This window comes from Cygnus olor, chromosome 1 (genome assembly GCF_009769625.2).
Source record: "Cygnus olor isolate bCygOlo1 chromosome 1, bCygOlo1.pri.v2, whole genome shotgun sequence".
Lineage (NCBI taxonomy): Eukaryota > Metazoa > Chordata > Aves > Anseriformes > Anatidae > Cygnus > Cygnus olor.
In genome coordinates, this window is record NC_049169.1 from 26859231 (window position 1) to 26885964 (window position 26734).

The 26734-nt window shown below is 44.6% G+C and overlaps 1 protein-coding gene and 1 long non-coding RNA gene across 3 annotated transcripts in view; one reads left to right on the top strand and one right to left on the bottom strand.

Moving 5' to 3' along the window:
* The window catches only part of ST7 (suppression of tumorigenicity 7), a 146830-nt gene extending 131739 nt beyond the window's left edge, over window positions 1–15091 (bottom strand). Inside the window, exon 1 of the mRNA XM_040550216.1 lies at window positions 14726–15091. Within this exon, the coding sequence (XP_040406150.1) occupies window positions 14726–14876 (151 nt within the window). The 5' untranslated portion in view covers window positions 14877–15091. The remainder of the gene's footprint in view (window positions 1–14725) is intronic.
* Window positions 14722–23546, top strand: LOC121066580. 2 transcript variants are annotated; one of them, XR_005817849.1, is made up of 2 exons: window positions 14722–14810; window positions 22450–23546. It is a non-coding gene; the product is annotated as an uncharacterized LOC121066580 (long non-coding RNA). The 2 variants fall into 2 exon arrangements; XR_005817846.1 differs by lacking the exon at window positions 22450–23546 and adding an exon at window positions 18786–18917 and having other exon boundaries at window positions 14730–14810.
* The last annotated feature ends 3188 nt before the right edge of the window (window positions 23547–26734 follow it).

Sequence of the window (26734 nt, forward strand, 5' to 3'; positions counted from 1 at the left end):
CAAAAAACAACAAACAAAAATGCTGAGAGAGATGATATATGAGATTTCTCTAATAACAACTGGGCAGAAGACAAACCTTCAGGAAATTAAGCCAGTTTTGGTGTTTGTGTGGAAGAAGCCAGCCAACAGGTGACACAGGAACGTGCCCGTGAGCCATGATCCCTGCAGGACTGCTAGTGCAGAGATCCCTGCGTGAAGCCCCCGCGGTGACAGCCTTCTGCCTGGGAGCGGGCCGTGGGGTTGGGAAGCCCGTGCTCCTGGTCTGCTGGCTGCCCGAGCTGCTCCGGCTGCAGGGGGGGCTGCCAGTGGCCCTGGATTTTCTGCTTTTTGCCCTACTTAACAGAATTTTACTGCAGTCACTGTTGTTCCTTTAGTTTACACCAAGGAACCTCTCGTGAACTTCAGCTTCCCTCTGGCCTTGTAAGAGCAATGCCGACCATCTCGATCATCTCACGAGTGGACTTCTGTAGGTCAAGGATGGGTCATATCTGCCTTACATCAGTTGCAGGATGACCTTACAACCATACTTCTTCCAGTGTGACAACACTCAGCTACCTACCCGTCCCCTGCGGGTAATCTGCTGCACCGCAAGCATCGAGGATCTCCGTGTGTGTACGGGGGGATCCATCCCCTGACACGCTTCCTACACGGGGGTGTGCCTCGGTGTGTGCACACGTAATGGGAACAGACGACGACCCCTCCTTAGGTCTGACCCACACGGAGACCTCAGGCCTGTCAGACTACATTTCCCACAGGCCACCACCGGCTCGCCATGTCGCCGGATTCCTCCCGTGTCTTTAACAGGATGCCCTCTAGTGCGTGGCCTGGAGATGGACTTTTCCCCTCCTGCCCACACCACTGCATATCAGAGGCAAGATCTGCTTAAGGTAGCGTAGGCGAGGCAACCCCAGCGCTCAGCTGCAGGGCTGATCTAAGGGCTAGAAGAGAGCTAGCAGCGACGAGGAAAAAGAAAAACCCTACAAACCAATGCTCTTTAGCACAGTCTTATCTTACTGCTCCTATCTGAACAGCAACCGCTAGGATATGGAAGTGACCGAAATGCAAGTGCTGTGAGTTCCAGTTAGTTTCTGCATGAGAAACAGCTGCTGAATAGAAACTACGATTTTATCCACTCCATAAACAATTCAATTAATCCTTTCTAACAAGCTTAACTTCAGCAACGACATGCCAAACAGTAACGTCAACGGTCTCTGTAAATAAATATGCTGTTTATTTTGTTCACAACAGATTAAGAACAGAATCCAAGATTCAGACCATTTTCATCTGCTATCGTGAAGCGTTGCAATCCCATGACCAGAGGGCCACACATGTTATGAAAAGAGTCGAGGACCTGGATCGGCAGTCAATACCCTTCTTGCTGAACGGCTCACTCACAGCAGCCTAACACAGCATAACCAGATTTGTTTGAACTGCCTCATGTTTTTTGGTCTAGTATTATTTTACGGTGTTCTCACATCTCTCATTAATACTGATTTCTATTCAAAACCAGCAGGGTAACTTCCTGCAAATCACCAGATAAGACACACAGTACAGAATTACACTGGTGTGTGGGTAAAAAGAGAATAATGTACACGTATTAGATCATATATCAGATATTTAATGATTTTCTTACAGCTAGCAAAGCACTTTCTGGTTTATTACTATGCTTATTATACCGAGTATATAAACAAGTAAGTGCATGTTAATAAGAAAAGTAGTGGCTCAGTAAAGCATCCAGGTTTTGAAATAACACAGGTGCTTCTCAAAACATTACCCTGTAGATATAATTCTAGCCTGTGTGTTTAAAATACACACCCCAAATAAACTAACACCGTAAACTGGAACAAGGAAGATACTTTCAATACCAGCTTATTTACACCTTAAAGACCAAAGGTAGATAAAATCTAAGGCGGGAGGGGGAGAGGAAGAGAACAAAGCCCTTGGTTATCCAGGAGCTAAAGGGCAGGCTGGGGTACACCTGGTAAGAACAAAGCTGTGTGGTGCTGCTTCCCTATACAAACACAGGTCTAGAGAGCAGCAGAGCCCGTCCTGCACAGGACACATCGCTACCAGCTCCGCTACCTTAATGGATTGCTGCTCTCCTACATCATGCAAGGAGAAGTCCCGAGGGGCTAAGCCCAGAAGCTGAGCTGCCGCAACACCGAGCGTCTCCAGCACGAGGCTCTGCGAGGGGACGCCTGCTCCCCGGGACACCACGACCTCCTCTGCTCCTGAAACAGCGACGTCTGGGGGAAAATGCTGCACAAAGCGTCGTTGCTCCTGGCATCGCTCTCCCTTAAGCACTTCCCTGTCACATTACATTAGAAAAGGGAAAGAAACACAAAATTAAACAGGAGAGACTTTGGCAGACCTCTCTTTATTCACTTACTGTTTATTATTGATTTTTGTGCCTATGCAGAAGGATCACAGGCTCATGTGTTTGGAAGAGGACCACCACACCGTGTGTGTGTTTTGTTGCTGTTTTTTTAACAACTAAAAAAGTCCCTAGTGTTCACCCTGGGATAAATCAAAGAACTCCTCTGTGGCTCTCGTGGTCCACTGCAAAGATGCAAAGGGGTCATGTCATGATCCAGACTGAGAGGCCTGAGATCCCACTGCCTGGGATGACCCTGAGGGTTGTGCTGTCCCGTCTATGACCAAGCTGGGTCAGCATCTAAAGCCCCTGAGCCAATTTACAATGAAGGACTGGTGGCTGATCTAATTTGTACAAACAAACAAACACCTGACCCCTAGCAGCCTCGTTATGAAGTGAACGGAGAGTACAGAGGTGTACCAAGGCACGCATTTCTGTGACACTGCAAGAGGAACTCCACCGTATCTAGAGACGATCAGATTCATGATGAAAATGCAGTAAAATTAGGAATTTTAGATCTACCTGAGAGCAGACTAGTACTTCAATCACCTAAACTCTTCAGCTGAGTAATTTACCAGTTACTTGCTTTGGTTCATATTATATAAAATTTGTCTTGTTAGAAAGCGCACAACACTTTGTAAAATGGAAAATTTACCTTGCAGCTTTCAGAACGTAAAGTGACACGTGGGCAGACAACCCACCAGAACTCTTTGAACTTAAAAGGATCCGAGAAACTTTGCGGTTTAGGTTTAGACAAGTAGGCTTTTTCTAACACACAATACACACGAACTATCTATATTTAATGCTATCTACCCTGCTCTGCTATCGGTTCTCAGTTTCATGGTACCCGTGATGTTCCACAAGAAGACAGCAAATGCGCACAGGCTTTCTTCAGATCGCTGGGAGGTGTCTGGGAGCCACTCATGCAGAACAGCCTCTCCTGAAAGGACCTAATGCTGAAAAACTCTGGGGGCAACGCAGCCATTTCATTAAGTCAGTGGGAGCTTTGTTGAAGTGCTGACCTCTTTGAAGCAGTCAGCAGACTTGCTCGAAATAACTGTGGAAAGTTAAATTCCATTTCTACCTCACAGACACGTATCTATGAGCCAACGCTTTAAAATAAAGCAATATCAGCCCTGTACAGGTATTGCCTGCAAGGCCCAGGATGTTCAAATATACCCCTCTGCTTTGGGGGATGACAAAAAGCTCAGAAATAAAGTTGTACCTGCTAAAAGGAGGACTCAGTAAGACCTTAAGGGCTGTCTAAAACCACACAATATTTACCAAAATAAACCTGCCACACAAGCAGATTCTGAATACTTCAGTAAAGTCAATAATCTGACAGTATGGTAAGAAGTATAATACAGTAGTCCCCAAACCAAAATGAATACTTGTTTCACTTCTGAATGTGAACAAAATGTCAAACATGGAGGAAAAAAAATAAGAAGTGCAAGAAAACAGATATTGTGACGAGAGAAACAGACAAAATTCAAAGAGTGCAGCACGTTCGAGACATGGCTGAGTGCGAGATGAAGGGAACACACATAAACGATCCTACTGAAAGAAGTGGCATTTGGAAAATCAAGCTAAGTTTCAGGATGGTTTTAATATACTGATGAAAATCCCTAGCCTATGCCGGAATACCTCACATATACAAGACACAGACCCACGCTCCAACACCACTGAGAAAGCAGTACTATGTGAAACTTCACAGTTTTAAAGATAACAATAAATTAAGCAACAGAGGTAAATGAAAAACTGGATAAAACACAAAATGAATAAATCATGCCAGACCAACCAGAAGTGTTTCTTTATTAAAAAATATCCAGTTTGCCAGCCAAGAAAAATGAGTAGCTCCAAACTATCTGGATTTCAGTGAAGTATTTGACACAGTGACATAGGAAGTTAGTTAAAGCAGGAGATGGGGGGAACTGAGAGGGAAGAACTGGCAAAGATGGAAAACTGCAACTTGCTGGGAAGCACTGGGGGAAAAGGAGAGGCTAATAAAGCTGTCAGCTCAACCTTACTGAATATTTTCATTACCAAAACCAGAAGGGTGCAGGGGAAAGCTGGTATAAGCTGCCAGTACAGAGCAGAAATGAATCATTACGCAGGGAGAAACGGAGCCCGTGCAAGCTGCAGTGAAGGAAACTGGATCAAAGTTAATGGTGCAAAGTGCGAGAGAGCAGCAAGAGCTGCTGCTTGCAGCTGGCCAGCTGCATGGACAGAAACATCCAGCAGACTACACGACCACAGTACTACCATCCTCTGAGGAGATGCTGACACAAAAAGGCAATTTTAACTGCATAAATACACGGCGAAATATGTCCAGTGGCAGGAGGGAAACATTAATGACACTATGTAAACAGCAGTTAATGGAGCCCTATCTTGGCATACTATGGACAATGCTGGTTACGTGGTTATGAAATGGATGGAAAACTGAAACAGGTCAAATGTAACTAGAACGAACATGAAAATACAGGCATATTATGAGAGCAGACCAGTGTAGCTTGCTCTGTCTTGAACAGGGACTAGGAAGGAAAAATCCCCACGAGCACACGGGGCAGCAATCCTCACAGCAGCAGCACAGACTTTAAAGCTAGAGGAGGACCTGTCACAAGCACAAACGCCTACAAACCAGCCATGAATAAATTCGGGCTGGAATTAGAACAGGGTTTCTGACCAGCTCTGGAAAACCAGCGCAGAGGTTTATGAAAAGATACCAAATTACCAAAATGTGGCTGAGGACTGGAGAAGGTGACCCAGAGAGCCGCCCCCGGCTCTTTATTTCCACGCAGCACAGTTCCCACATCACCACCACAGCAGGCAGAGGAATTAGGCTGGGAAATCCTGGGTGACAGTCCTGACTCCAGACTGACAAAAAGCCCGGACCGTGGCATGGGCCACAACCTCACTCTCCAGATCCAGGCAAATCCTGCAATCCGGGCAGCTTCGGCAGTCCTGTGACTGATGGGAACTCCTCATGGGTTGTATCCCCCCGACCATGGCTTTAGGGGCTGCTGTTAACCCACCTGTGGTCAGCACTTGAAAACAGCAGACTCCTGGCAGGTTTTCCTAGAGGGAGATTCGAGTTAAGAACACGTGGGACAGCATTTACTGCTGAGGGGATTCTCTGGTGCTTGTATCGCTCCTGCTCTGTCCTAACCCAAAGAGTTGTATGAATGGGCATAGGGACCCATGGCAGGAGCCTACCCCGAGCAGGCAGACGCAACCCTAAAGCCAAGTGCTGTTGAGGAGACACTTCTGCCTCCTAACGGCAGCGGGGCACCACGGGCCAGCAGCACTCCTGCGACAGGTCAGGTTTACCCTCCTTTTTCAAAGCGGAGGAAATGACCAGTCTGGGACTCTAAGCTGGGATCTGGGTAAAACCTACCGGCCGGGCACGCTGCCATCAAGTTCACTTCGGAATTAAAAATAGCGAGAGAAATTTCACATGGAAGATTAAGCACGTCAATAGATCACGTAACCTTGCACCAGACCGAGCCGTGCTGTAAACAATTTTCAGCATAAAGCACACAGGCAGTGCCATCGAAACATTTATTTATGTGAAGACCAACGTCTACAGTAGTCTCAGGTTGCAAACCCGTTTTCTTGAGAAATGAATGACAGCCTTACGAAATCAAACGACGACGATGATAACATTTCTTGTGCTTTAAATCTGATCTCCAAGTGCCTTGCTGCTGGGCATAAGAACCAGCATATCAACCTAACAGGCCTGACATTTAATAAGCCAAGTTTATTTCTAGAAAGTGAACTGGAAATTAAATCTCCTGGTTGCAGCTGGCACACTGTGCACAAAAGGAATCTTACGATGACTGCATTTCATTTTTGCCCTATAGCTTTTATCCTTCTAATTGGTACATTTAAGTGCACTTAATCACTTAAGCACTGAATTTACCACCGTGATAAATCTCCACTTCAGACTACACAATAATAAATCTTTGTCTTCTCTTAGCAGCTGGCGAGTTTCGATTTGGACTTTGAATTCAGGTCTTTTCCTCAGGCTTAACAGTAACAACTTGTTTGTTCTGTCTTCTGAAAGCGCGACATTAACTCTTCTCTTTAACTGCATTAGCGCTGCTTAAGCTTGGCGTTCTCTGCTAAAATCGGCCGCGCTTCTGTAGTGCCGGCCTAAGAAACACACCAGAGGCAATTAGTCTGTGCTGGTAGCTTACAAAGCAACTTTCACTCATTAGTATTTACACAGCATCACTGGGCCACGTGACACCTCGCAGGCACGAGGACAAGCTCGAGTTTATAACACAATCTTTCAATAGATGCCTCCGATGCCACAAAGAGCTAATTTAAAAACAGGTGGAGGGGGCCTCAGACAATTAACAGAGGAGGAGCACTCCCGCAAATACCTCACAGCCTGGCCAGGGGACCAAGCTGTGGTTTATCTGAAACTCTTTGACAAATGCCTCCTGTAAAAAGGGAAAAGTTGGATGTGACCATCAAATGACAAGGGAGAAAACTGGTTTTGGAGGAAGGGATGGGGTCTCAGCCCCCAGTTTTGCTACAGGCCGCTGGCAGTGCCCTAGTCGACTGTTCAGACCCCGGTCTGTGAGACTTTACGCACATTACTGCCTTTTCACTAAAGGCCAGGACTTGTGCTCACAGAACCGTGTCACTGAAGGTCTGCAGGACCAGGGCCTCGTTTCCCCGTGTGTTCTCCCTGCCCAGTTCAATACAGACCTCAACAGTGTTTGACAAACCCACAGCTATTTGGAGTGGGGCCTCACTTTGTCGAACATGAAATACCTTCTTAAACAACGAGCCTTGCGACGAGAAGACTGCCTTGGCTCGGTGTGACTGCTGTACAAGATGATCTTAGAGGTCTTTTCCAACCTCAGTGACTCTGAGAGTCACAATTTTCCGACTGCGATGTTCCCTTTTGTAGATTTGAGTCCAGAGCAAACTGCTGGGTCACCCAACGCAAGCTGCTGCTTCAGTCGTTTTATTTGCTTTGCCACTTGCCAGCAAGACAAATAGCTCTGTTTTACAAGGCACAGCTCACACGCAGGGCCTGTCGGCTGACTGGGAGCATGGAAACCCCAGCCCCTTGCCTACAGGAGCCCCGGCACACCCTGGAGCCACCGTGGCCGCGGCGCTTGCACAACCTGCCTGTGCACGGGCAACAACGCTTCCAGCTGGCTTTTCTGTCCTCATCTCAACACTACAGCGTTTTTAACACTCAGCTCTCAGTTTATTGCAGGCCACAAGATTTCATTTACCTCACTGAGGCATGGCAATGCTCACTGCACTGACAGTCTTAATACCAACAGACCCAAAGCTGCAAAGCCATAGCATCGCTTGCCGTAGCACTTAGGTCACATCTCCAAGAATCTCTGTTAAAAACGTACTTCACGCAGGAAGTCCTCGGGATTCAGCTTGCAGCCACCCCTATCTGTAACATTTGTCTTCTCTACATTTTGAGTACCTGCTATTTTCTTCCCAGGACATAGCTTACGGTCTAATCAACCACACCTCCATACCTTATTTCTGTTAGCGTATTACGCCCCAAATGTCTCGCAGCAAGGCTTCTTCAGACCTCAGATTATTGTGGCCCCAGCTCTGCCAAACACAACGCATGCACTTTACCTCTAAACACTTCGGAAGCTTGCTAGATGTCTGTCAACTAGATCACAGTTCTCATTCCTCCTTAGTTATGATCAAGTTGCCTTTGTGGCTTCTCTGTGGTTAGATAAACATTTTGACCTTCCTTACGCCATCGGTGTAAGGTGTTTTTTCTAGACTCTACACAGTTCTTCTCAGAGACTGCTGCAATTTCCAGAGTCCATTCTAAAATACAGACATACCATTCCCCCCAAAAAACTGTTTTGCCTATGCAGAGGCAACACCATCTTCCTAATTTCTGCCAGGTGTTGCTCTAAAGGCAGGCACTGACAACCCTCAGTGCTTCTTGTCTTTCGCAAATTCAAATCTACCATGTAGATTTCTGCATTTACTTCTTGCTTTGTTTATGAAATAAGTGCCAAAAAAAGTACGTTTCTATTTTAATTGTTCCTCTTAATTTGCAATCATAGTCTTTGCACGGCTGCTCAGAAAATTAGGACCAAAAACCTATGCGTACAATGGGGCTTATGTTCTTCCAGGCTAAATTTATATTGGCACGCGGTGGATCCTTTGGAATATCCCACTACATACATGCCGTTTTAGGAGCACTTCTGAAAATTTTCATCAACAGATGGAGGATATTAGGCTTCAGTTAGAAGCTCACAGTACAACTCAGTGGTTGCCTATCAGTCAGCATTACAGTACATTCACTCAAGATGTTATCAAATACCGTTTTGTAGGCTCTCACCTATTTTCCCTGGAATACTGGCTGCCAATCTTCTAGAACTTCTGCACTAAGAAAGATAATTTCTTAAAGAAGTGCTTTCAGAAAACCTTGCATTTCTCACAGACTTCACCCTGTTTCCTGAATTTGACTCTGACTGAAAAATTAAGTTCAATCAAATAAAAATCAAATTCCTGAAGAAATGCCAAAATCTGTAGAAAACCAATGTTCTCCTGTATCATTTTATGCTGCATCCATTGGGAATTAATCTAGCAGGTTTTGTTACGGCTTTTCCTCCCCATTTCACCGCAAGAATCCCAAGTTTAGTTTATAAAGAATTTTGCCATAAATAACACTGCTTTCATGCACATTATATTCTTTTCCACAAAGATTGAAGGGGGAATTTCCAAGCATACCATGCTGAAAATATACATGAGTAAAACAGTTTAAATATGCTGTACAATGTCCTCTTGCATTTTAGCCTATATCCCAACATTTTTTTTTCCAAAGAACATACACAAAAAAAAAGACCAAAGAAACCTCTCACATTCAAGCCTGCCTGGGGGATCAGCAACAGCTACGAATGCTTCACAGGACTGTAAGCGATACAGTTGAAGACAGAAGCTAACAGTAAACAAAACAAGATTAACTTTAATTCCACTAGGATTGCAGAAAAGTACGATCTGCATTGAGGAAAGACTCCATTTACACTCTGATAAACCCAAAAGTTAAAGACAAGTAATTCGGGGTCAGTGAGACTAGTAGCACTGCAAAGCACTACCTCAACCAAGAACCGTAAGCACCAACAAACTGGAGATGTATAAAATTTGAATGATTTATTTTTAGAAATCTATATGCCAGCCTTGCTAGGAGTGGTCATGTATTTCAAATTTTACTTTCAACAGTCCAGTTCATAGGAAAAAAAAAGAAAAAAAAAATCATCAGCACTGCATTTTCAGGGAGTTCCACCGATTTTTGGTGGAATCAGAATTTTGCTCCGGGTTTTGTGTTATTATAACATACTCCTTTCAGTAGTTCGCTCAGTGAACACTCATGAACTCACCCGTCATAACAACAAAAGCTGCCTTTGAAAGGCCAGGCAACTACCTGCAAGCCTGTGAACCTACAATAACTGTCCTGTTCCTTTCAAGAGTTAGAACAGAGTTGTTCGCTCACGTTTAATCCGGTTCCGACTCCCTGGCTTCGCTCAGGTTAATCTTTTCCAGCCCTCATGCTTAATTTCCCAGGCTTGAATTTACGAGCAGAACCAACACCTTCTGTCATCCGCGGGGAAACCGTGGCCACCGGGTGACTTTTATTAACAGAGGAGCGGTTTCTACTGCTGCTAGGGTTTGAGACCAGTGGGAACTAAATCCCATTGCAACCTGCTGGAGAGCAGCACGCTGCACCAACGCTGAGTGCAGATCTGCAGGATCAGGAAGACCGACAAAAGAAGATCAGAAAGATCACAGAATCCCAGAACGGTTTGGGGTGGAAGGGACCTTAAAGCCCACCCAGTTCCAAGCCCCCTGCCATGGGGAGGGACACCTCCCACCAGACCAGGCTGCCCAAAGCCCCATCCAGCCTGGCCTTGAACACCTCCAGGAATGGGGCATCCACAGCTTCTCTGGGCAGCCTGTGCCAGGGCCTCACCACCCTCAGGGTAAAGAATTTCCTCCTTATACCTAATCTAAACCTACTCTCTTCTAGTTTAACGCCATTACTCCTTGTCTTATCACTCCACTCCCTGATAAAGAGTCCCTCCCCAGCGATAAGATGGGCTTTGCTCCATCCTCTCATGCCTCCTCTGTTCATCTCCTACAGAATTTCTGCTTACAGAATCGCACACAACTTTCTTGCTTGGTTAAGTACTGGATAGTTTTAGTAAAACGAAGGTTCAATGAGTTTTATTGCAATGGTCCAAGTGCTTTATTTATCTAAGCCTGTGCGATGCACACGTCAGTAAATGTACTTTAGCTGGACCAGACTCCTGTAGGACCTGGCTGCCTGAGAAGCTCTCAACTCTGTGTCTTCAAAAAGACTCTTCTTGGATGGAAAGTGTTGTTACCCTAATTTTACAGGGAACAGAGTAACACTTAGAACACGTCTGCTCTGCTCTCCTGCCCATTCAAGCACAAAACCTGGCTGTAATTGAGTAATCTGGCGCTGGCTAGTGTTACAAGCCTTGCTGCACATCAGCCTCTTTCTTCCCCTCTCCAGATGGCTGGCACCAGGCACAGTGCTTCAGACTCTGGGCTCCAAGAGAATCCTATTACATGGTCACAGACCCCACATAATTAAAATCCTCGGTCATTATTTCAGTAGGATCATCAGAATTAAGGAAAAAAGAAAGGGAAAGAGAAAGAAAAATACAGCGTGCCCCAGAAGATGACTTACTGGTGAGGAGCAGCCAGCTGTTAACTGCAGCGACGTGCTCTCTCCCCTGGCTGCTGTCCCCACATCCATCCAGAGTGACCTGGGAGGCAACATCTCTCCTTTTCCCTCGTGGCACTGGCTACAAACCCTCCTTCGGACGCTGAGCTGTGAGAGCGCAGGGCTCTGCTGCAGTGCAGCCGGAGCGGGATGTCCTGCACTAAGCTGGCGGCACGACACGGGCACCTACCAGGCTAGGCTGGCTCGTTCCTTCTGATTATTCACGCCTTCAAGAAAAAAGGTTTCCTGATTTCTCTGCCCTCTGCAACCCAAAAGCTTCCGAGGAGCCTTCCTGTCTGCCTCTTCGCGAGCTATCTGCAGTCAATGCTCTGGTCAGTAAATCCGTCCTCCTGGTGCACTTCAGGAGGTTAAATAAAATACTCAGAAACTTCAACTGCTGGGCCTTTCTGCCTCTTAGGATACAAATAAAGAGGCAAACTGTTATTTCAGGAAAAAACAGCCAGGGTTGCACATATTTATAAGAGGTGTGTCTTAGTTCGGATTAACGTGGCATTCAGAAACTGTTAAAGTGCCAACGTGGAAGAAAAATACAGCACATTATTTATACAAAGTAATCACGTCTACTTAATTATTTTGGAGAAAGACAGCAACATCCGCTTCCTTAGCCACTTATTCTGCGTTTAATATTTTAACCTGGCATATTAAGCTTTCTCTATTGCTTCCTGGTTAAAGGCACCGTGCAGCTGGAACAGTTCGCGCTCTCCCGTTCACAGAGAACTTTATGACTTGATCTGTACAAGCTTCAATAAAACGTGAAAACCATGAAACACAACAATCAGATTTTGCATCGGTATTTTTCTACGGCAGACTAGATTTCCCTCTGGTTACATTGCTGCAATCCGCCCTCCACTGAGGACACTGGAATTACACCTGCCCAAAATTGCGGAGACTCTGCAGCCCGTCAGCCTAATTAAACAACGGCACGACGGACTTGCACTACCAGCTTGGCCACAGCTATGAAACACTCTGGGCAAGCACATCTGCCCAACTTCAAGGCAGGAATAAAGGCCTCACACTTGTTCTTAATAAAACTTAAAGCCAGAAGTGACCACTGGACTACTGGGTGAGACCTTCCTCGATTACTCTGACCGCTGACGCTGCCCAGCCTATTGCACAAGCTCTCGCTGAAAACCGATTTAACGCTGCACTGGTGACTCTTATTGTGCCGTCCGAGCTGGAGACTTTCAGAAATGGGAAACCCAAAGGTTCCTTTAGCAGCTGATCCATGGCTTGTTAAAAATTAATGACTTTTTATGACTTAATTGAGTTTGCCCTCTGCTTCTACCCATCAATTCTTGTTCTTTTCATGACTAAATGGCCGCCTATTCCCCAAGACAATACCTCTTTAACGCAACCTAGCCATCTCTCAGTCAAGTCTCTTACTCCATACTGCGTATCTCCAGCCCTTAAATCCCTTTTTTGCTGCCTTCTCCAGTTTTCCACCTTCCTTTTAAAAATACCGACGCCAGGCATGGCGACGCCAGGCCACGCCAACACAGGCAATGTCAGAAATAACATTACCCTCGTGTGGTACTCTCCTTCCCATGCCACAGCAGCCCTTCATATCGCAGCAGCCAACCACAGACACGATTTCATGAGGTGCAAACCACACCTGGGGGCTGCACCGCTCTTCTTGGCTGCCTACGTCCGCATCTGGTGGTACAGAAAACCAGTTCGCTTGACTGACCTCAGCAGATCCAGATCTCGCTGGGAAAATGCCGAGTCATTGTTTTTAATCACCTTATTATTTTTTTACGTCATCCAGAACTTTTGCTAGCAATGTTTACGCTTTTCTTTTCACACCACTGTGATAAGTTTGATGAATATCACAGCTGGTGCCAGCCGCTGTGGCACTCTGAGAAGCCTTACCCCAGTGACAGCATCCCATTGTGACTAACTGGAACGAAAAGCCACAATGAATCACATGGGTTTTAATTCATTCACACGAGCTTTGAAAAAAAAATTTTTTAAAAATCCCACCCACCACCACCAAAAACTCCCCGCTATTGCTAGTGCTGATTTTTTAATAAACACCACTTAGGAACAGATGATGCACAAAGGCCACATTGTTCTCCCATGGTAACTAATTTTCACCACACGCTTTGGGACTCGCTGGTAATTTCTTCAGCCTTTTTAACTGAAAAAAAAAATAACCAACCTGGGAAAAAAGGAAGAGTTTCAAGATACAACTGCCCAATTCAGGCTGGCTAATGCTGCACGGGTTCCTGCTGATTCAGTGTACTAGTGGCATATTGCCCTATCAGGTCTGAATAGGCAAAGTCCATCCCAACAGCGACTACCTTCCAGCAGACTTGCACACTTATCATTCAGAAGAGTAATCTAGTACCTAATTTTTATCAGAAACTTCATAAAAGCTTTGATCGTGTTAAATCAGTACAACACACACCACAAATTGTGCAGGAAAATATATTAACTCCATTCCACATATTACCCTAATCCAAGCATATTCCCCGTAATAACCAGTCTGGTTTTACCCTTTAAAGAAACCAAGAGTTTTCCACAAAATAAATTTTTCCTTTTGAATCCCTCATCTGTGCCTACACCACCTGCTGCTAGGAAAGCTCCCGGAGAGAATTAGCTGCCCCGTAACTTAAGCTGGGTTAGTATTTACACAGTCCCTCAGCCTACGGTACAGAGATAAGCCTGCTATGGAAATGAATCGAGACCAGGCACACAGGAGAGTAAATTGCTTCTGATTGTTGTGGCTTAGGCTTGGGAATTAAACGCGCTGCCCGAGCACCTGAAATGCTCAGTTATTCTCAAAAGTACGGAAAAAAGCATGAAACCGTGGGGGAAAACTGCAGTTTTGTTACTTGTCGTTTACACGGAAAGACCAGCAGAAGTAGCTGGTGGTTGAGAATCAGACACAGGACTCTCCCCTCCAAGGGCTCGCTAGTCAAAACAAGGAGATCTGCTCTTTGATAGAAGTCACGGCACAAGTCCTGTGTCAAACCACACTCCAGATAACCGCGAGCTTCAGCAGGGCACAGTCACAGCTCGCCCCGTACTTCTTCGCCTGTGCTCACAGCGTAAAGCAGAGGAGAAGAGGAAGGTCCAGCAGTGCCCACCAGCCCCAACACACCTGCGGGCAGCAGTGGGCAGGCTGGCACAGCAAGCAGCCGAGCTTTGGGCAGCATCCCTCAAGGCGGGGAAGGAAAGGGCGATAAAACACTAGGAGATAATTTGGACTGCGCGCCTCAAAGCACGCCCTGGGATTTCTGTGGCGTTGGGGCTCCTGGAGCTAGGAGGAACCCCAAGCCAAGCACCCCCTGGGCTGGCAGGACCCCACCAAGCAGCTCCACCTGCCCCGCTCCCTCCCAAGCCCACCTCACAGACCCCGCTGGTGCCCTCCCAGCACCTCGCACACCCCCGGGGGCCGCCAGAGCCGTGCCCCGTGCGCTCACCCCGGGCAGGGCCGGGGGTGCCCCGGGGCGAGCCACCGGCCCCGGCCTCTCCCGGGAGCCCCCCCGGGAACCCCCCAGGGCCCGGCAGCGCCCCGAGGCCGCCCCGCGGGCCTCGCCCGGTGCCCGGTGGGGACGAGGAGCCGCGGTTACCTGTGGTTAAATTGTCGTTGATCTTCAGGGGCACCCGCAGGATGTAGACGAGGAAGAGCATGACGAAGAACCACAGCGTCCAGAGGTAGGTCCACGACCAGACGATGCAGGACTTGAGCTGCTCCAGAAAGCCCGTCCCGGCTTCAGCCATGTTTTGGAAAGGGAAAAAAAAAAAAAAAAAAAAAAAAGGGGAAAAAAAAAAAAAGGCACCGCCGCCGCCGCCAAACCTGCTCTCTGCTGCCACAGCCGCGCAGCGGGTGCGGGGGGCGAGCGGCGCCTGCCGAGCCCGGCTCCTCCGCAGGGGCTGCGCTGGGCTCGGCCCGGCCGCGGCGCCCTAAGATGGACTCCGCCGGGAGCGGCCCGCGCCCGCCGCCGGGGAAGGCAGCGCGGGGCCCGCCGCCCAGGGGCCGCAACGCCGCCGCCACCGCCCCGGCCCCGGCCCCCGGACACGTGCTGCGGGGCGGCCCCGCGCGGCCCCCGGCCGCCTGGGGGCGGTGGGGGGCGGCGGGGAGGGAGCGGGACGGGGACACCGGGGGACGGGGACCCGGGGCTCGGGGACCCGGGGCTCGGCCGGCGCATGATGAAACGCGGGGAAACAGCGAGAGGCTGCCCCGGGAAACCAGCAGCCGCGGCACTTAAATGCACGGGCAAATACATAAAGGCAGCGCGAACCGCCGCTGCTTGCTTTTTTCTTTCTTTTTTTTTTTCCTTTCTTATTTTCTCATGTTTTCAATTTTCTTTTTTTTTCTTATTTATTCTTCTTTATTTTTTTTTTTTTCCTTTTTTTTTTTTTTTCCTTTTTCCTTTTCTTATTCTTTTTTTTTTTTCTTCTTTTTCTTTTTTTTCTTTCTTTTCTCTTTTCTTCTTTTCTTTTTTTTTTTTTTCTTTTTTTTTTTTCCTCTTTCTTTTTTTCTTTTTCTTCTTTTTCTTTTGTTTTCCTTTCTTTTTTTTTTTTTTTTTTTTTTTTTTTTTTTTTTTTCCTTTTTTTTTTTTTTTTTTTTTTTTTTTTTTTTTTTTTTTTTTTTTTTTTTTTTTTTTGTTTTTTTTTTTTTCTTTTTTTCCTTTTTCCTTTTTTTTTTTTTTTTTTTTTTTTATTTTTTTTTTTTTTTTTTTTTTTTTTTTTTTTTTTTTTTTTTTTTTTTTTTTTTTTTTTTTTTTTTTTTTTTTTTTTTTTTTTTTTTTTTCCTTTTTTTTTTTTTTCTTTTTTTTTTCTTCTGTCTTTCTTCCACTCTTACTCCTTTTCCTCTTTTTTGTGCTTGGCTTTGCGTTTTTCAGCAAGGATTTATAGCCGACGTTCTCACAACGCAGCAGAACTTCGAGCCTAAAAAGGGTTCCCTGTGGGATCAGGATCATCAGATGTATTTCTTTTCAGTCTCTTTGCCTAACCTAGTCTTCTACGATAGTATCAGACGCAGAAAACTACAATTTTATGTGCACCCTATCTTGTATATTCATGTGTACCACGCTCAGCACCACCCTGAACTGCAAAGCTCCCCACTCAGAAGATAGATACCACATGGCAAAGTAAACCAATGTCTTTTAAAAAAAAAGTGTAGACAAAGCACAGTCTTCAAGTAGTAAACTGCACTTCTGTGAAATGCATTTTCTTCTACCACGACTTACTGACGTACTACTGAAACAAGATTTGTCAACAGACCATGCCAGAAATTCAGAGGCCATTTAACGTAACTGGTTCCCACTTCTCTGATGTCCCACGGCTTACAAACATTTATGCACCGCGCATTGTGCACTTTAATTTGTCTTGACCTCTCCCCTTCTAAGCTTCTACCGTCTGTTTGGAGTGGGATAATGCTCTACAGCACCTTGGGAAATAGCTGGCATTTCTTAAGCAATACTGAAAGAACAAGAAATCCTGTCGAATGGCTCAAACTGATAATAGCCACACTCTCCTGGGATTTTCTAGTCTGCCAATGAAAAAGTCACCATAGATAAAACACAGCTTTTCCAGCAGGTTTACAATACCTAAAAGGCATTACAGCAAAGTAAATCTGCAGTGTTACAAATTTATACCTTCTTGGGGTACCAAAGGCACCCAGGCTCACAAATTTGTTCTTCCACAGGACGTGCAGCTGGGTAGGCAACACTGGCTGGGGCTCGGGCATTCAGAGGTGCCAGGATCTTCGGATTAAGGGAGGTGTTGCCATATGACAACACTGGTGTGAGACTGGCAGAAGTTTTTCCCACTAATAAAGCACAAAACTTTATTTTAATTAGAATATACAGATGGCATTTTGAAAGAAACCGCAAAAAGGACATTTATAGTTAAATTACATGCCACAGAAAACCGCATTTCAATTATTTCTGCTTCCTCTTCCAGTTAGAAAGGAAATACTTAAGACATAAGTCGTATCTGAAAAAAAACAACCTTATTCCATCATAAAATTATTGCTAAATTAAAATATTCCTCTCATGTTCTCTTTGTTCCTCTCACGTTCCCTTATGTATTAGGAAAAAAAGAGCAAATTTGTCACATAATTTTTCTCTACGTATGGTAGTTTTGAGAATATCATTGCCTATATTACAAAACTATGATCGATTCCTTTCCTAGAAGAAAGACACAAAGGTTTTTAAAAGCACAAAGGGTTTAAGAAAAGTCGAGGAAGAAGAACCGTGCGTCCCAAAAGCAGCGTTTGCTCGAGGTGAAGAGGAGTTGCCCATTAGGGTATCTTGAGCCATGGCTGGCACGGTGTGCTCAGGCGATGAATTAATTGCGTTTCTGTTGCCACCAGTGAAGACACCGCTGAGCTCCCAAGCACGATGCCCGCAGTTCGGGCTCTGTTTAACACTAATTCTCCCTCCTCTCTCCATTCTGCTAGCAAAGGGTGCCAAGTATTAACACAAAGTTTTAAAACATCCGTTTTACAAGTCAAAAAGCAAACTCTTCAGTACTATAAAGAGGTTTTATTAAGATTTTATTAAGTGTCTCCTGGCTCTGGGCACTCGCTCCTTTGCTAGGTCAAGACCTAACAGAATACAGCTGAAGTGGCCATTGCAAAAAAAAAAAAAAAAAAAAAAAAAATCATTTTAAAAGCATCTTTTACCTTTCTGCTCTGATTTTCCACACAACTATCTTACTCAGTTAAGTGTTTTCACACAGCTCCTTGGGTACCCCAGTCCCTACTTCTGAGAGCCTTGCAGGTGCCCACACGGCTCATTTATTTGCCATAAGCTGAGCCCGGGCTGCTCACTTTCTCAGACGACTGTTGATGACTTTGCTGAATTAAATCAGGAAGTGGACGCAGTGACAGTCACTGCACATGAGGTACGGCAAAGTTATCACTTTTTTCCAGAAGGAAGGATCACTCCTGAGCTTGGGGCCTGGCAAGTAAGAAGCAATAGATGCTACCAGCATGCAACAAAAGGCTAGGCTTAAGATCTGCACCCGTGCACGTGCACACGTGTATATACAGATGTAAATCCACTTGCACATAGTGTGCCTGTTAAACATATGCAAACCCATATTAAACGATATCAGGGATGAACTGGAGATGGCAGTCTAAACCGAAATCCGTGATGCTTATAAACAGCATGCCAACGTGAGTGAAAGCACTAAAGGAATTGTCATGGCATGCTGTTGCCAGCAATCTTCAGGCATCCCAAAGCCTTAATAAAACAGCTTAATCATGTAGGAAAGTCTCTTTGCAGCTAAAGCACACAGATCTTAGCCACAGCCCAGAGAACTGAAAACATGTTAAAGAAGACTCAAATAAAAAATCTTGCTTAATTTACAATTTAATCAATCTATTTTCATTAAAAACAAACAAAAGACTCCTAAATACTTTACTATGGACTTCTGAGCAGGGTGCTCAGCCCAAAGCTTCTGATCCTTATCTTTTAAGTGAGATGTTATGGTACTACAGGAATATGCTCCAGCTGAAAATAAGACAGTCATATTTCAAAATATGCCACCATATTTGTGTACTAAGATCACCGCTTCTCAAAAAGTTAAAAAAAAAAAAATCTTCTTCCTAGATTTCCAAGCAGCATGCAGGTTAGAGGACAGGGAACGAAGCTCCGCCTGTTTTATCTGTTCATACAGGAGGGGCAGCTGAAGGAGCAGGAGCTGGATCCCCAGATTCCCAGGGATCTGTTTAAACTGAAGGAGGATGGAGAAAACGAAGAGAAGGCTGACATGCCCTGCGTGGGGCTGCCCATGACCATGAAGACTCGGGCAAAAAAAGAGGATGAAGAAGAGTATGTGTGGGCAGTTACCGGGGAGGGAGGAAGGGCAGCCTGGAGGAAAGTCAATTACGGCTCTTACTGACAAGAAAAGCAACCGGGCAGCTGCCTTAGCTGCAAGGCAAGTCACAAATACAGAATTAGACCTGGCTCGGTTAACAAGATGCCGATGGACGCACAGTGCAAAGAAAAGAGCCACCAAATAGTTAAGTGCAACTCCAAGCTGTGTTTCAGTATTTTTAGGTAGCGTTAGAAATAGACCTTAGCCAGAAAATCAAACCAAACCAAAATCCAACCTGTTTTCCTTTCTTCTTTTACCTTTTTTGACTAACAAATGACTTTTCTCCCTAAAAATCAGATGGGTATTCCATCCTGAACATTGGCAGAAGCAGGTGTCAGTGCAGGGCACGGTGCCTCCTCCCAACCACATCTGTTTGCTAAAGCTTATTGATATATCTCTGGAAAAAAAAATCCACAGAAGTATCTGCCAGTAGCACTTACATATTTCTTCTGATGTAGATTGACACACACACACTCACCGAGCTATTTTACGAAGATCCTTTATAAAAATCAGGTGGCGTACAGAGCCCCGTCAGTATTTGTGCGAGATGGTACGTGCTCAGGATTCGTAAGGAAATACTAAAAAGCCGCAAGGTTGGCCTCTGGTCAAAACAGAGCTCTTGGCAAGCCGGAGTTTGGCGTCGGCATCCACACATCTTGGTACGTCACAGGAGGCAGACGGGGCTGTGGGAGAAGCGAGGAGGCAGAGACAGACGGCAGGGAGCCTGGGGGGACCGGCACTGCTCGCGGCCTCCCCGGTTAGGTTGAGGGGCGGGACGGCAGCTCGGCTCCCTGGACCCGCACCCTGGAGCAGAGCCAAGCGGTAAGCCTGCTTCTCTTTCCTGAGATGAATTTGGAGGCACAGGAGAGGAGAAGGCACTGAATTTCCTTGCTGTTCAGTATCTTGCCTTTTTTCATAAGAAAGATGTTGAGTGATTGCAATTTGCTTTGTGTTGTCACTGTACTAACAAATGGACCTTTTTAGCAGATAAAAATGTCTCAGTTACTCTATCTGAAATCTGCAATTAGTGTATACACAGCATCGTTTATTTTTCCTGTCACAGAATCCCAGAATGGTTTGGGGTGGAAGGGACCTCAAAGACCACCCAGTTCCAAACCCTGCCACGGGCAGGGACACCTCCCACCAGACCAGGTTGCCCAAAGCCCCATCCAGCCTGGCCTTGGGCACCTCCAGGGATGGGGCATCCACAGCTTCTCTGGGCAACCTGTGCCACTGCCTCACCACGCCCACAGTAAAGAATTTCTTCTGAATATCTAATCTAAATCTTCTCTCTTAGTTTAAAACCACTACCCCTTGTCCTATCCCTACACTCCCTGACGAAGAGTCCCTCCCCAGCTTTCCTGCAGGCCCCCTTTAGGCACTGGAAGGCTGCTCTAAGGTCTCCCCAGAGCCTTCTCTTCTCTGTGCTGAACAACCCCAACTCCCTCAGCCTGTCTTCATAGGAGAGGTGCTCCAGCCTCTGACCATCCTTGTGGCCCACCTCTGACCTGCTCCAACAGGCCCACGTCCTTCTTGTGCTGAGGGCCCCAGAGCTGAAGGCAATAATGAGCTCAACATCAACACTGTGTCTTCACCAACTAGGTATTGGTAGAAACCCAGGAAGAAGTTTTCTTCCCTTCTTTCACCAACGGACTACAAGAAGTTTTGAGCAAATGATGTATTAATGTTTGCTACTGTCTGTGGTGATCTCCACCACCAATGACAGCCACATGGTTGCAGCAAATCCATCATCTGCAGTGAATGTCCATTATCATAAATAACCTTGACACCTCTTTCATTGGGTCCATTACTTGAGTGATAACTCTGATTTTTTCACAGAACAATTATCCTTAGTTGTGGGAGTGCCAAGGTTGTGTCTGTTGTTTCTCAACCATGCCATCATCTGTGTTTTGATACCAGGCACTTGGTCACCACATCGTGACAGCAGTTACAGTTTATTCGGAAAATTTACTATGTTCAGGAATAACCTTATCAGAAGGGTGAAAGTATCCAGCGGTCGTGTTTACTATTTGGGAAATTACGTAGCGGCAGTCTCTACCTCATCATCTCAATTCAGGTACTGTAATTCCAGTCACGTTAACTGCTAGTTGCACTGCAAGGCACACAGTACCCAGCTGAAAGAGCTGAGGAGAGGTCCCCAAGTTCCTAACCGGAAGATGATGCCTCACTAAGTTTATTAGCGAAATGGAACAGGACACCTACTGAACACTTTTAACAGATTCTTCTGCTTGCTCCTTCACTCCAGCTCCTCTTACACCCATAGAATCAGTCATCTAGCAGCTTCTGACCTGGCCTTGTAGCAGAGCCCTCAAACAGCAGCACTTCAATTCTTCATGAGCAAACGACATTTCCTTTCTCAGCAGGTATCTCAGGTCTAGGCTTCTGCAATTGAGCTGATTCCTGGCATCCACCAGTGCACACCTACAGGAACTTTAAATGGGCCCTTGAACGACACACGCTTCAATACTCCATGAGATGTTCTGGCTAGCTCAGGTGGATCAAGAATACTACGACCTCTAGCATATGTTGCCTTGTCAACGCCGATTGAACGCTGCTCCTTTTCTTTTCCTCCACACAGAAGAAAGGTAGGAGAAAGCACACCACGTGCTTCATTGCAAAGAACCGGGGAGCTGTGAGGTACAAGAGTGGTGCATTTCTCCTCTTCAGCTTTGACTGACATCAGTGCTTACAAGGTACTGCTAAATGAACTGCCTGCTATTGGTACAAACATCCCTGGTAACAAAGATCCATCTCATCACCCCAGAAAAGTTCACAGCAGCCCTCAGCTCTTCATTCCAGGATTCCTAGTTCAGGAGTCATTTGCTGGCTGGCCCCCATCATCAGGATACAGAGCCGTCTCTGTTTTGTGCATTCTCTGTGCCTTTGTTGCCACTAGAAAGGGGTATCATAGGGGACACACTTACCCAGCTGTATTTTTATTTATTTTGTAATAATTTAGCATGCGTTTCGAAATAATAACAGAAATCTTCTCAGTGTTGATGAAAATAATGCCCGGGAACACTACAGGCTTCAATGCCAGTTCCTAGCAGGAGGAAATCCAAGGACTCTGTTAATACCATGATAGCCTGCAACATCGCCGGGACCTAAATTAACAAGATGCAGAGCAAAGACAATCTGCTTTTGAAAATGAACAGAAACCAATAAGCAGGATGTAAAGAAATTATTTAAAGTATTGAATTTCGTGTTGAAATTAGAATTGCTGGGATTAGTCTTTAGCCTAAAAGCTGCACAGTGTGGAGACATTCTTCAAATACATAAAACATATACATAAAATGTATTTGAAGACAGCTAAAACAAAAAGAGGTTAAGATCCAGCAAGGAAGATTTAACTTTTCTTAACACCTACCCTAATAATACCACTACTGAAGGCCTACAGGAACTTGGAGAGGAAACAATTTTTATCATTAACTATTTCTTTCAGAGCAGACAACTTTCTGTCCCACCTAGTACAGCCAAGGTGCAGCTGGTGCCGCCACACTGTGCAATAAGAACCAAGATGAGCTTTTGCTTCTTCCCCTTGAAAGAAGTGAAGACTCCTAACAACACTACTGCTCAGTTGTCCAATCAAACATCTGACCTTTGGAGTCGTTAACCACAGCAGCTTTGTGGCCAACTATGCTTTTGCTTCCTCTCGTTCATGTTTTTACAATGCAGCGAAAGACTTGCAAAGTTTACCAGTTTTACATCATCTGAAAGGGGATTTAACAATGCAGCTCCATGTAAAAGGAAAGAGGAAAGCGGATTTCTTCCTGCTATTTAGTTTAAAACTGTTAATGGCTCTTGAAAGCTCAGATTTCTACTCCAGTTGCTTGTGCAGATATTAACCTTAAGTGTGACAGCAAAACTAGAAGCGTACTTAGAAGTGTGTTCATCTTTGGAGTACCGTTTTATTTTGTAATTAACTTACCCCTTTTCTGAGCTTCTTTCCCCTATTTCCAAATTACAAAGAAGCTATAAATGCACGTTGTTAGACACAGTAGAAACAAGTGCTAGGTCAGTATACAGACTGCAGGTTACTGAAGATTCACAGAGGTATTTGGGGCAGTACCCTCAAGATTTTGACTGGATTAAGACAGACTGGAAGGGAAATAACAGGTCAAGCTCTCCTCAGAGCTGTAGCATCAGACTCACACTCTTCAGGCTGAATAGGAGAAGGAAAATACATATTCAGTCATACTCTTGTACCTCTTACGATCTTGGTGACAGATCTTATGTTAGAACTAGGTATGTTGCCTTCTCCAGGAAACGGCAGGATGATGGCGTCCCAAACCCACAGACATAGCTGGAGCCCTTGCTGGCACCTCAATAGCACAGCAAGGTTTTGAACATTTCCACCATTCGGAGCCTAACTTTTAAGCACCCGGCTTCTGCAAGATGCCTAGTCCTGAGACAGTACGCACCACAGTCCAGCACCCAAGAAAGTCAACACATTGAAGAGGCAGGCAGCTCAAGCAGCTGGAAGGAAAACATTTAATAGTCATTGCATCCCAAGAAAATGGAAATTAAACATCTTCCACTCGAGAGCTTGTGGCTGTGATTTTTCTGTTAGGTGCATAAATGTTTTACTTGCAAAAGAGGAGGTAGCCTGGTTTTCTTGTAGCCATTTGTTTGAACATTTACTCCATGGAGTCCCTCCTTTACCTCATGGGGCCAAACCTCTTTTCTCTACCTAAGAAAGGTAGCTTAGTTTCCAGACATACCACAAGAGGTAGCTTTTGACTCTCAGCAGGCTTGCCTACTCACCACAGCAACTGGCAACCCACCTGAGGAAATCTTTAGTTGCAGCAAAAGAAGCCGTGAGCATGTTTTTTGGAAACCCTCCTCACAATGCTGCTTGTCTTGCATTCACAGCATTGTGCCAAAGCCATCGCTCAGCCTTCTATATTATTATTCCTATATGACTTCTGAAATAAGTTCGAAGGGTAAACTACTTGTTTATTAAAGGAACTACTCCAAATTCTTTTGCTGTTAACTATGGAACTGGATTCTGTACACACCTGACACTGAAATATATTAAGGTTATTCAAACACAAAACCAAAATGAGCATTTCCTACAGGTGATTATGAGCATGTGCTGTCTACCCGCAAAATCAACCAATAACTCCTTCTGCAAGCACATTTACAAGCCCATAAGCTTGAAGTTTTTTCAAACCTCTAGTTATTTCAAACCACACCTGGCCAAGTAACAGTCTTTATATGCACCTCTGAGGCTTGTTTTTTAAAATCCTGACAGGTTTGCCTGTGCACATTTTAACTGATTTGCAAGAAAAGATGCACAGAAAAGTCTAAACATTTTTACAGAATATGTTCAAGGCATATATTACCACTCTTACCCTCTCTTGTGATGAGCACATGGATAAAAATCATGCTGAATGTTTCCAATTACAGATAAGCCAACCACAGTAACAAAGGAAAACATTGCAAGTGAGAAAATGTGCCAAGTGTTGAGCCTGCTTTTCCACAGAAGGAATAAGTGCATACTCTCACTGTTCCTTTCCTTTAGCTTTTCAAAGAAAATTGGAGTTGCCACTGTCAAAAACTGACACTTCTGCAAGGTTATGAACAAACTCTAAGTTTAACCTAAACCTAGGTCACAGTTTTACCAGAGAATGAACACTTTCAGTCTTTCCAGTAAAGAAGTGTGACTGGAACCACGGCTGTACCAGAAAGTAGTTTAGTATGATAGGAACAAATCCATAAAATCAGACACTTGGCATTCAACCTCTATGCCTACACTATATAAAGTCTGGAAATTTGAGGGGTAGGTTTAGTGTGATCCTCCAGACATCCTCAACATATAGGTGGCTTCAAGCTGTCTGAAGGACAAACTATTGCTATGGACCCACGTCCCCAGCAGGAGCTGGAGTCTGCTTGGTGCAAAGCCAGAGCACAGTGCAGATTTCTTCAAAAGGAACTGAACTTAAGCATGCCCAAACTGCTTTGCCAGCCAAACCAGTGTGTGGTCACTGAGGATGAGAGAAGGTTTTACTCCCAAACACCACTGGTGTAGATCCGGATGGTCTTTACCTGAAGAGGATGCACCTATCAGGATGTTCAATCTCAAACAGTACTTTCAACCTTGAGCTGAATAACCATTTAATGAACTACGTTGCAGTGTTCCCAGACAAACCAGCAAGAAGAATTGTTTTTAGTGTGTAGGATGTAAGAAGCAGAAGGGATGTAACTAAAATTACAATGATGGTAAAGTCTTGTTCTACCTGTAGTATGATTTTTAAGACAGACATACATAAAGGGGGTGCTCAGGAGAACTTGAAAACAGAAGTATAACTCCTGTTTCATATGTTCAGAAAGAACAATTATTTACTTGCATACAAGTTAAAAATTTCTCACTGTAAAGGGGCACTGAGATGCATAAGGTATAGAACACTTCATAAACACAAGCATTTTACAAGTCCATATTACAAGTAATAATATCTAGTACATCAGCATTCCACAATACAAAGCTTGTCTTTATATTTAAAAATAGAATATAAACAAGTATTAGGTCACATTAAGACAATCACCACAGCAAAATTTCTCAGAGAAAGTGCTTTACCTACACAAAGCACCCTAAAACTACCAAGCATTTCTAAAGTTCTCCAATTTAACAGTAGAGGTTAAAAAAGTGCAAGTGACATCCAAAAGTTTTGAGAGAAATCAAGAACTCCACATGTGCCGTGATAAATTCAGCTCAACTTCATCTGGGGAGTCATTACCCCTAAATGTGATATAAGATACTATTTAGAAGAAGTAACAATATTTGATTTATTTCTAAATCACTTTACTGAAGCTGTAGCTTAATGGATGTGACGTTCAAGGTGTAGAACTATCTCACAGACTAAAAATTAGCACATCAAGAAAAAAGTGTAAGTAATACAAAAATATTCTACCAAACTGATAGACAGGCTTAGAATTGAGCCTGCAGGATGCTATTCTTTGAAGACAGCAATCAAGACTATTGTAGGACCGAATTAACAGAGAGGAAAACACAACCATAGAGTACTTCACAGTAAAATACTTCTTTATTAGGAATTCGCTTAAAATTAGCTTTCTATTTCAGGTAAGAAAAATAGCATTCTGACTTTTAGCCAGTGCTGATCCTGGTCGTACACAACTTTCTAACAGCTAGTTTAATTGCACCACTGTTGCCCATTAACAGTTCTCCTAACTGCCCATTCACTGGTTTTCATTCTTTAGCTTGCTCTTAAGTATATGTTGAAGAAAATACTGTGACACGGTTTGTATTTAGATCTTAATGAAGATTGACAGAGTGACTAGACAATGACTCAGGATCCGTTATCAGCTTGCATACAGCTTTTATAAGCTTTCTTTTAAACAACAACGTGGTTCAATAGCTGCTTTACAAAGACAATTACAAAGGAAACTCTCCAGGAAGACTGTTGTAGAACGAAGACAACTCTTCTATGATACAAGTTAGTACAGTTTCTACTATACAGTTCAGTACTGTAAAGTAGCAGCAATTTCAAGGACTTAGTTTACTCTATACCCCTTTATAATAAAACATTGAAGAACGGTATATAGGGGTATTGCTATCACACTTCAAACAGTAAACTATTGTGTGTACTTTTTTTTTTTTTACTCAGTACAAGCTGAGATTCCTCCTCTTGCTATACTGTAACTTACAGTGTAAAGTGATTAATTGGATCACATTGTAAACAAAAATATACAACCCTTGTGTAAGCTTT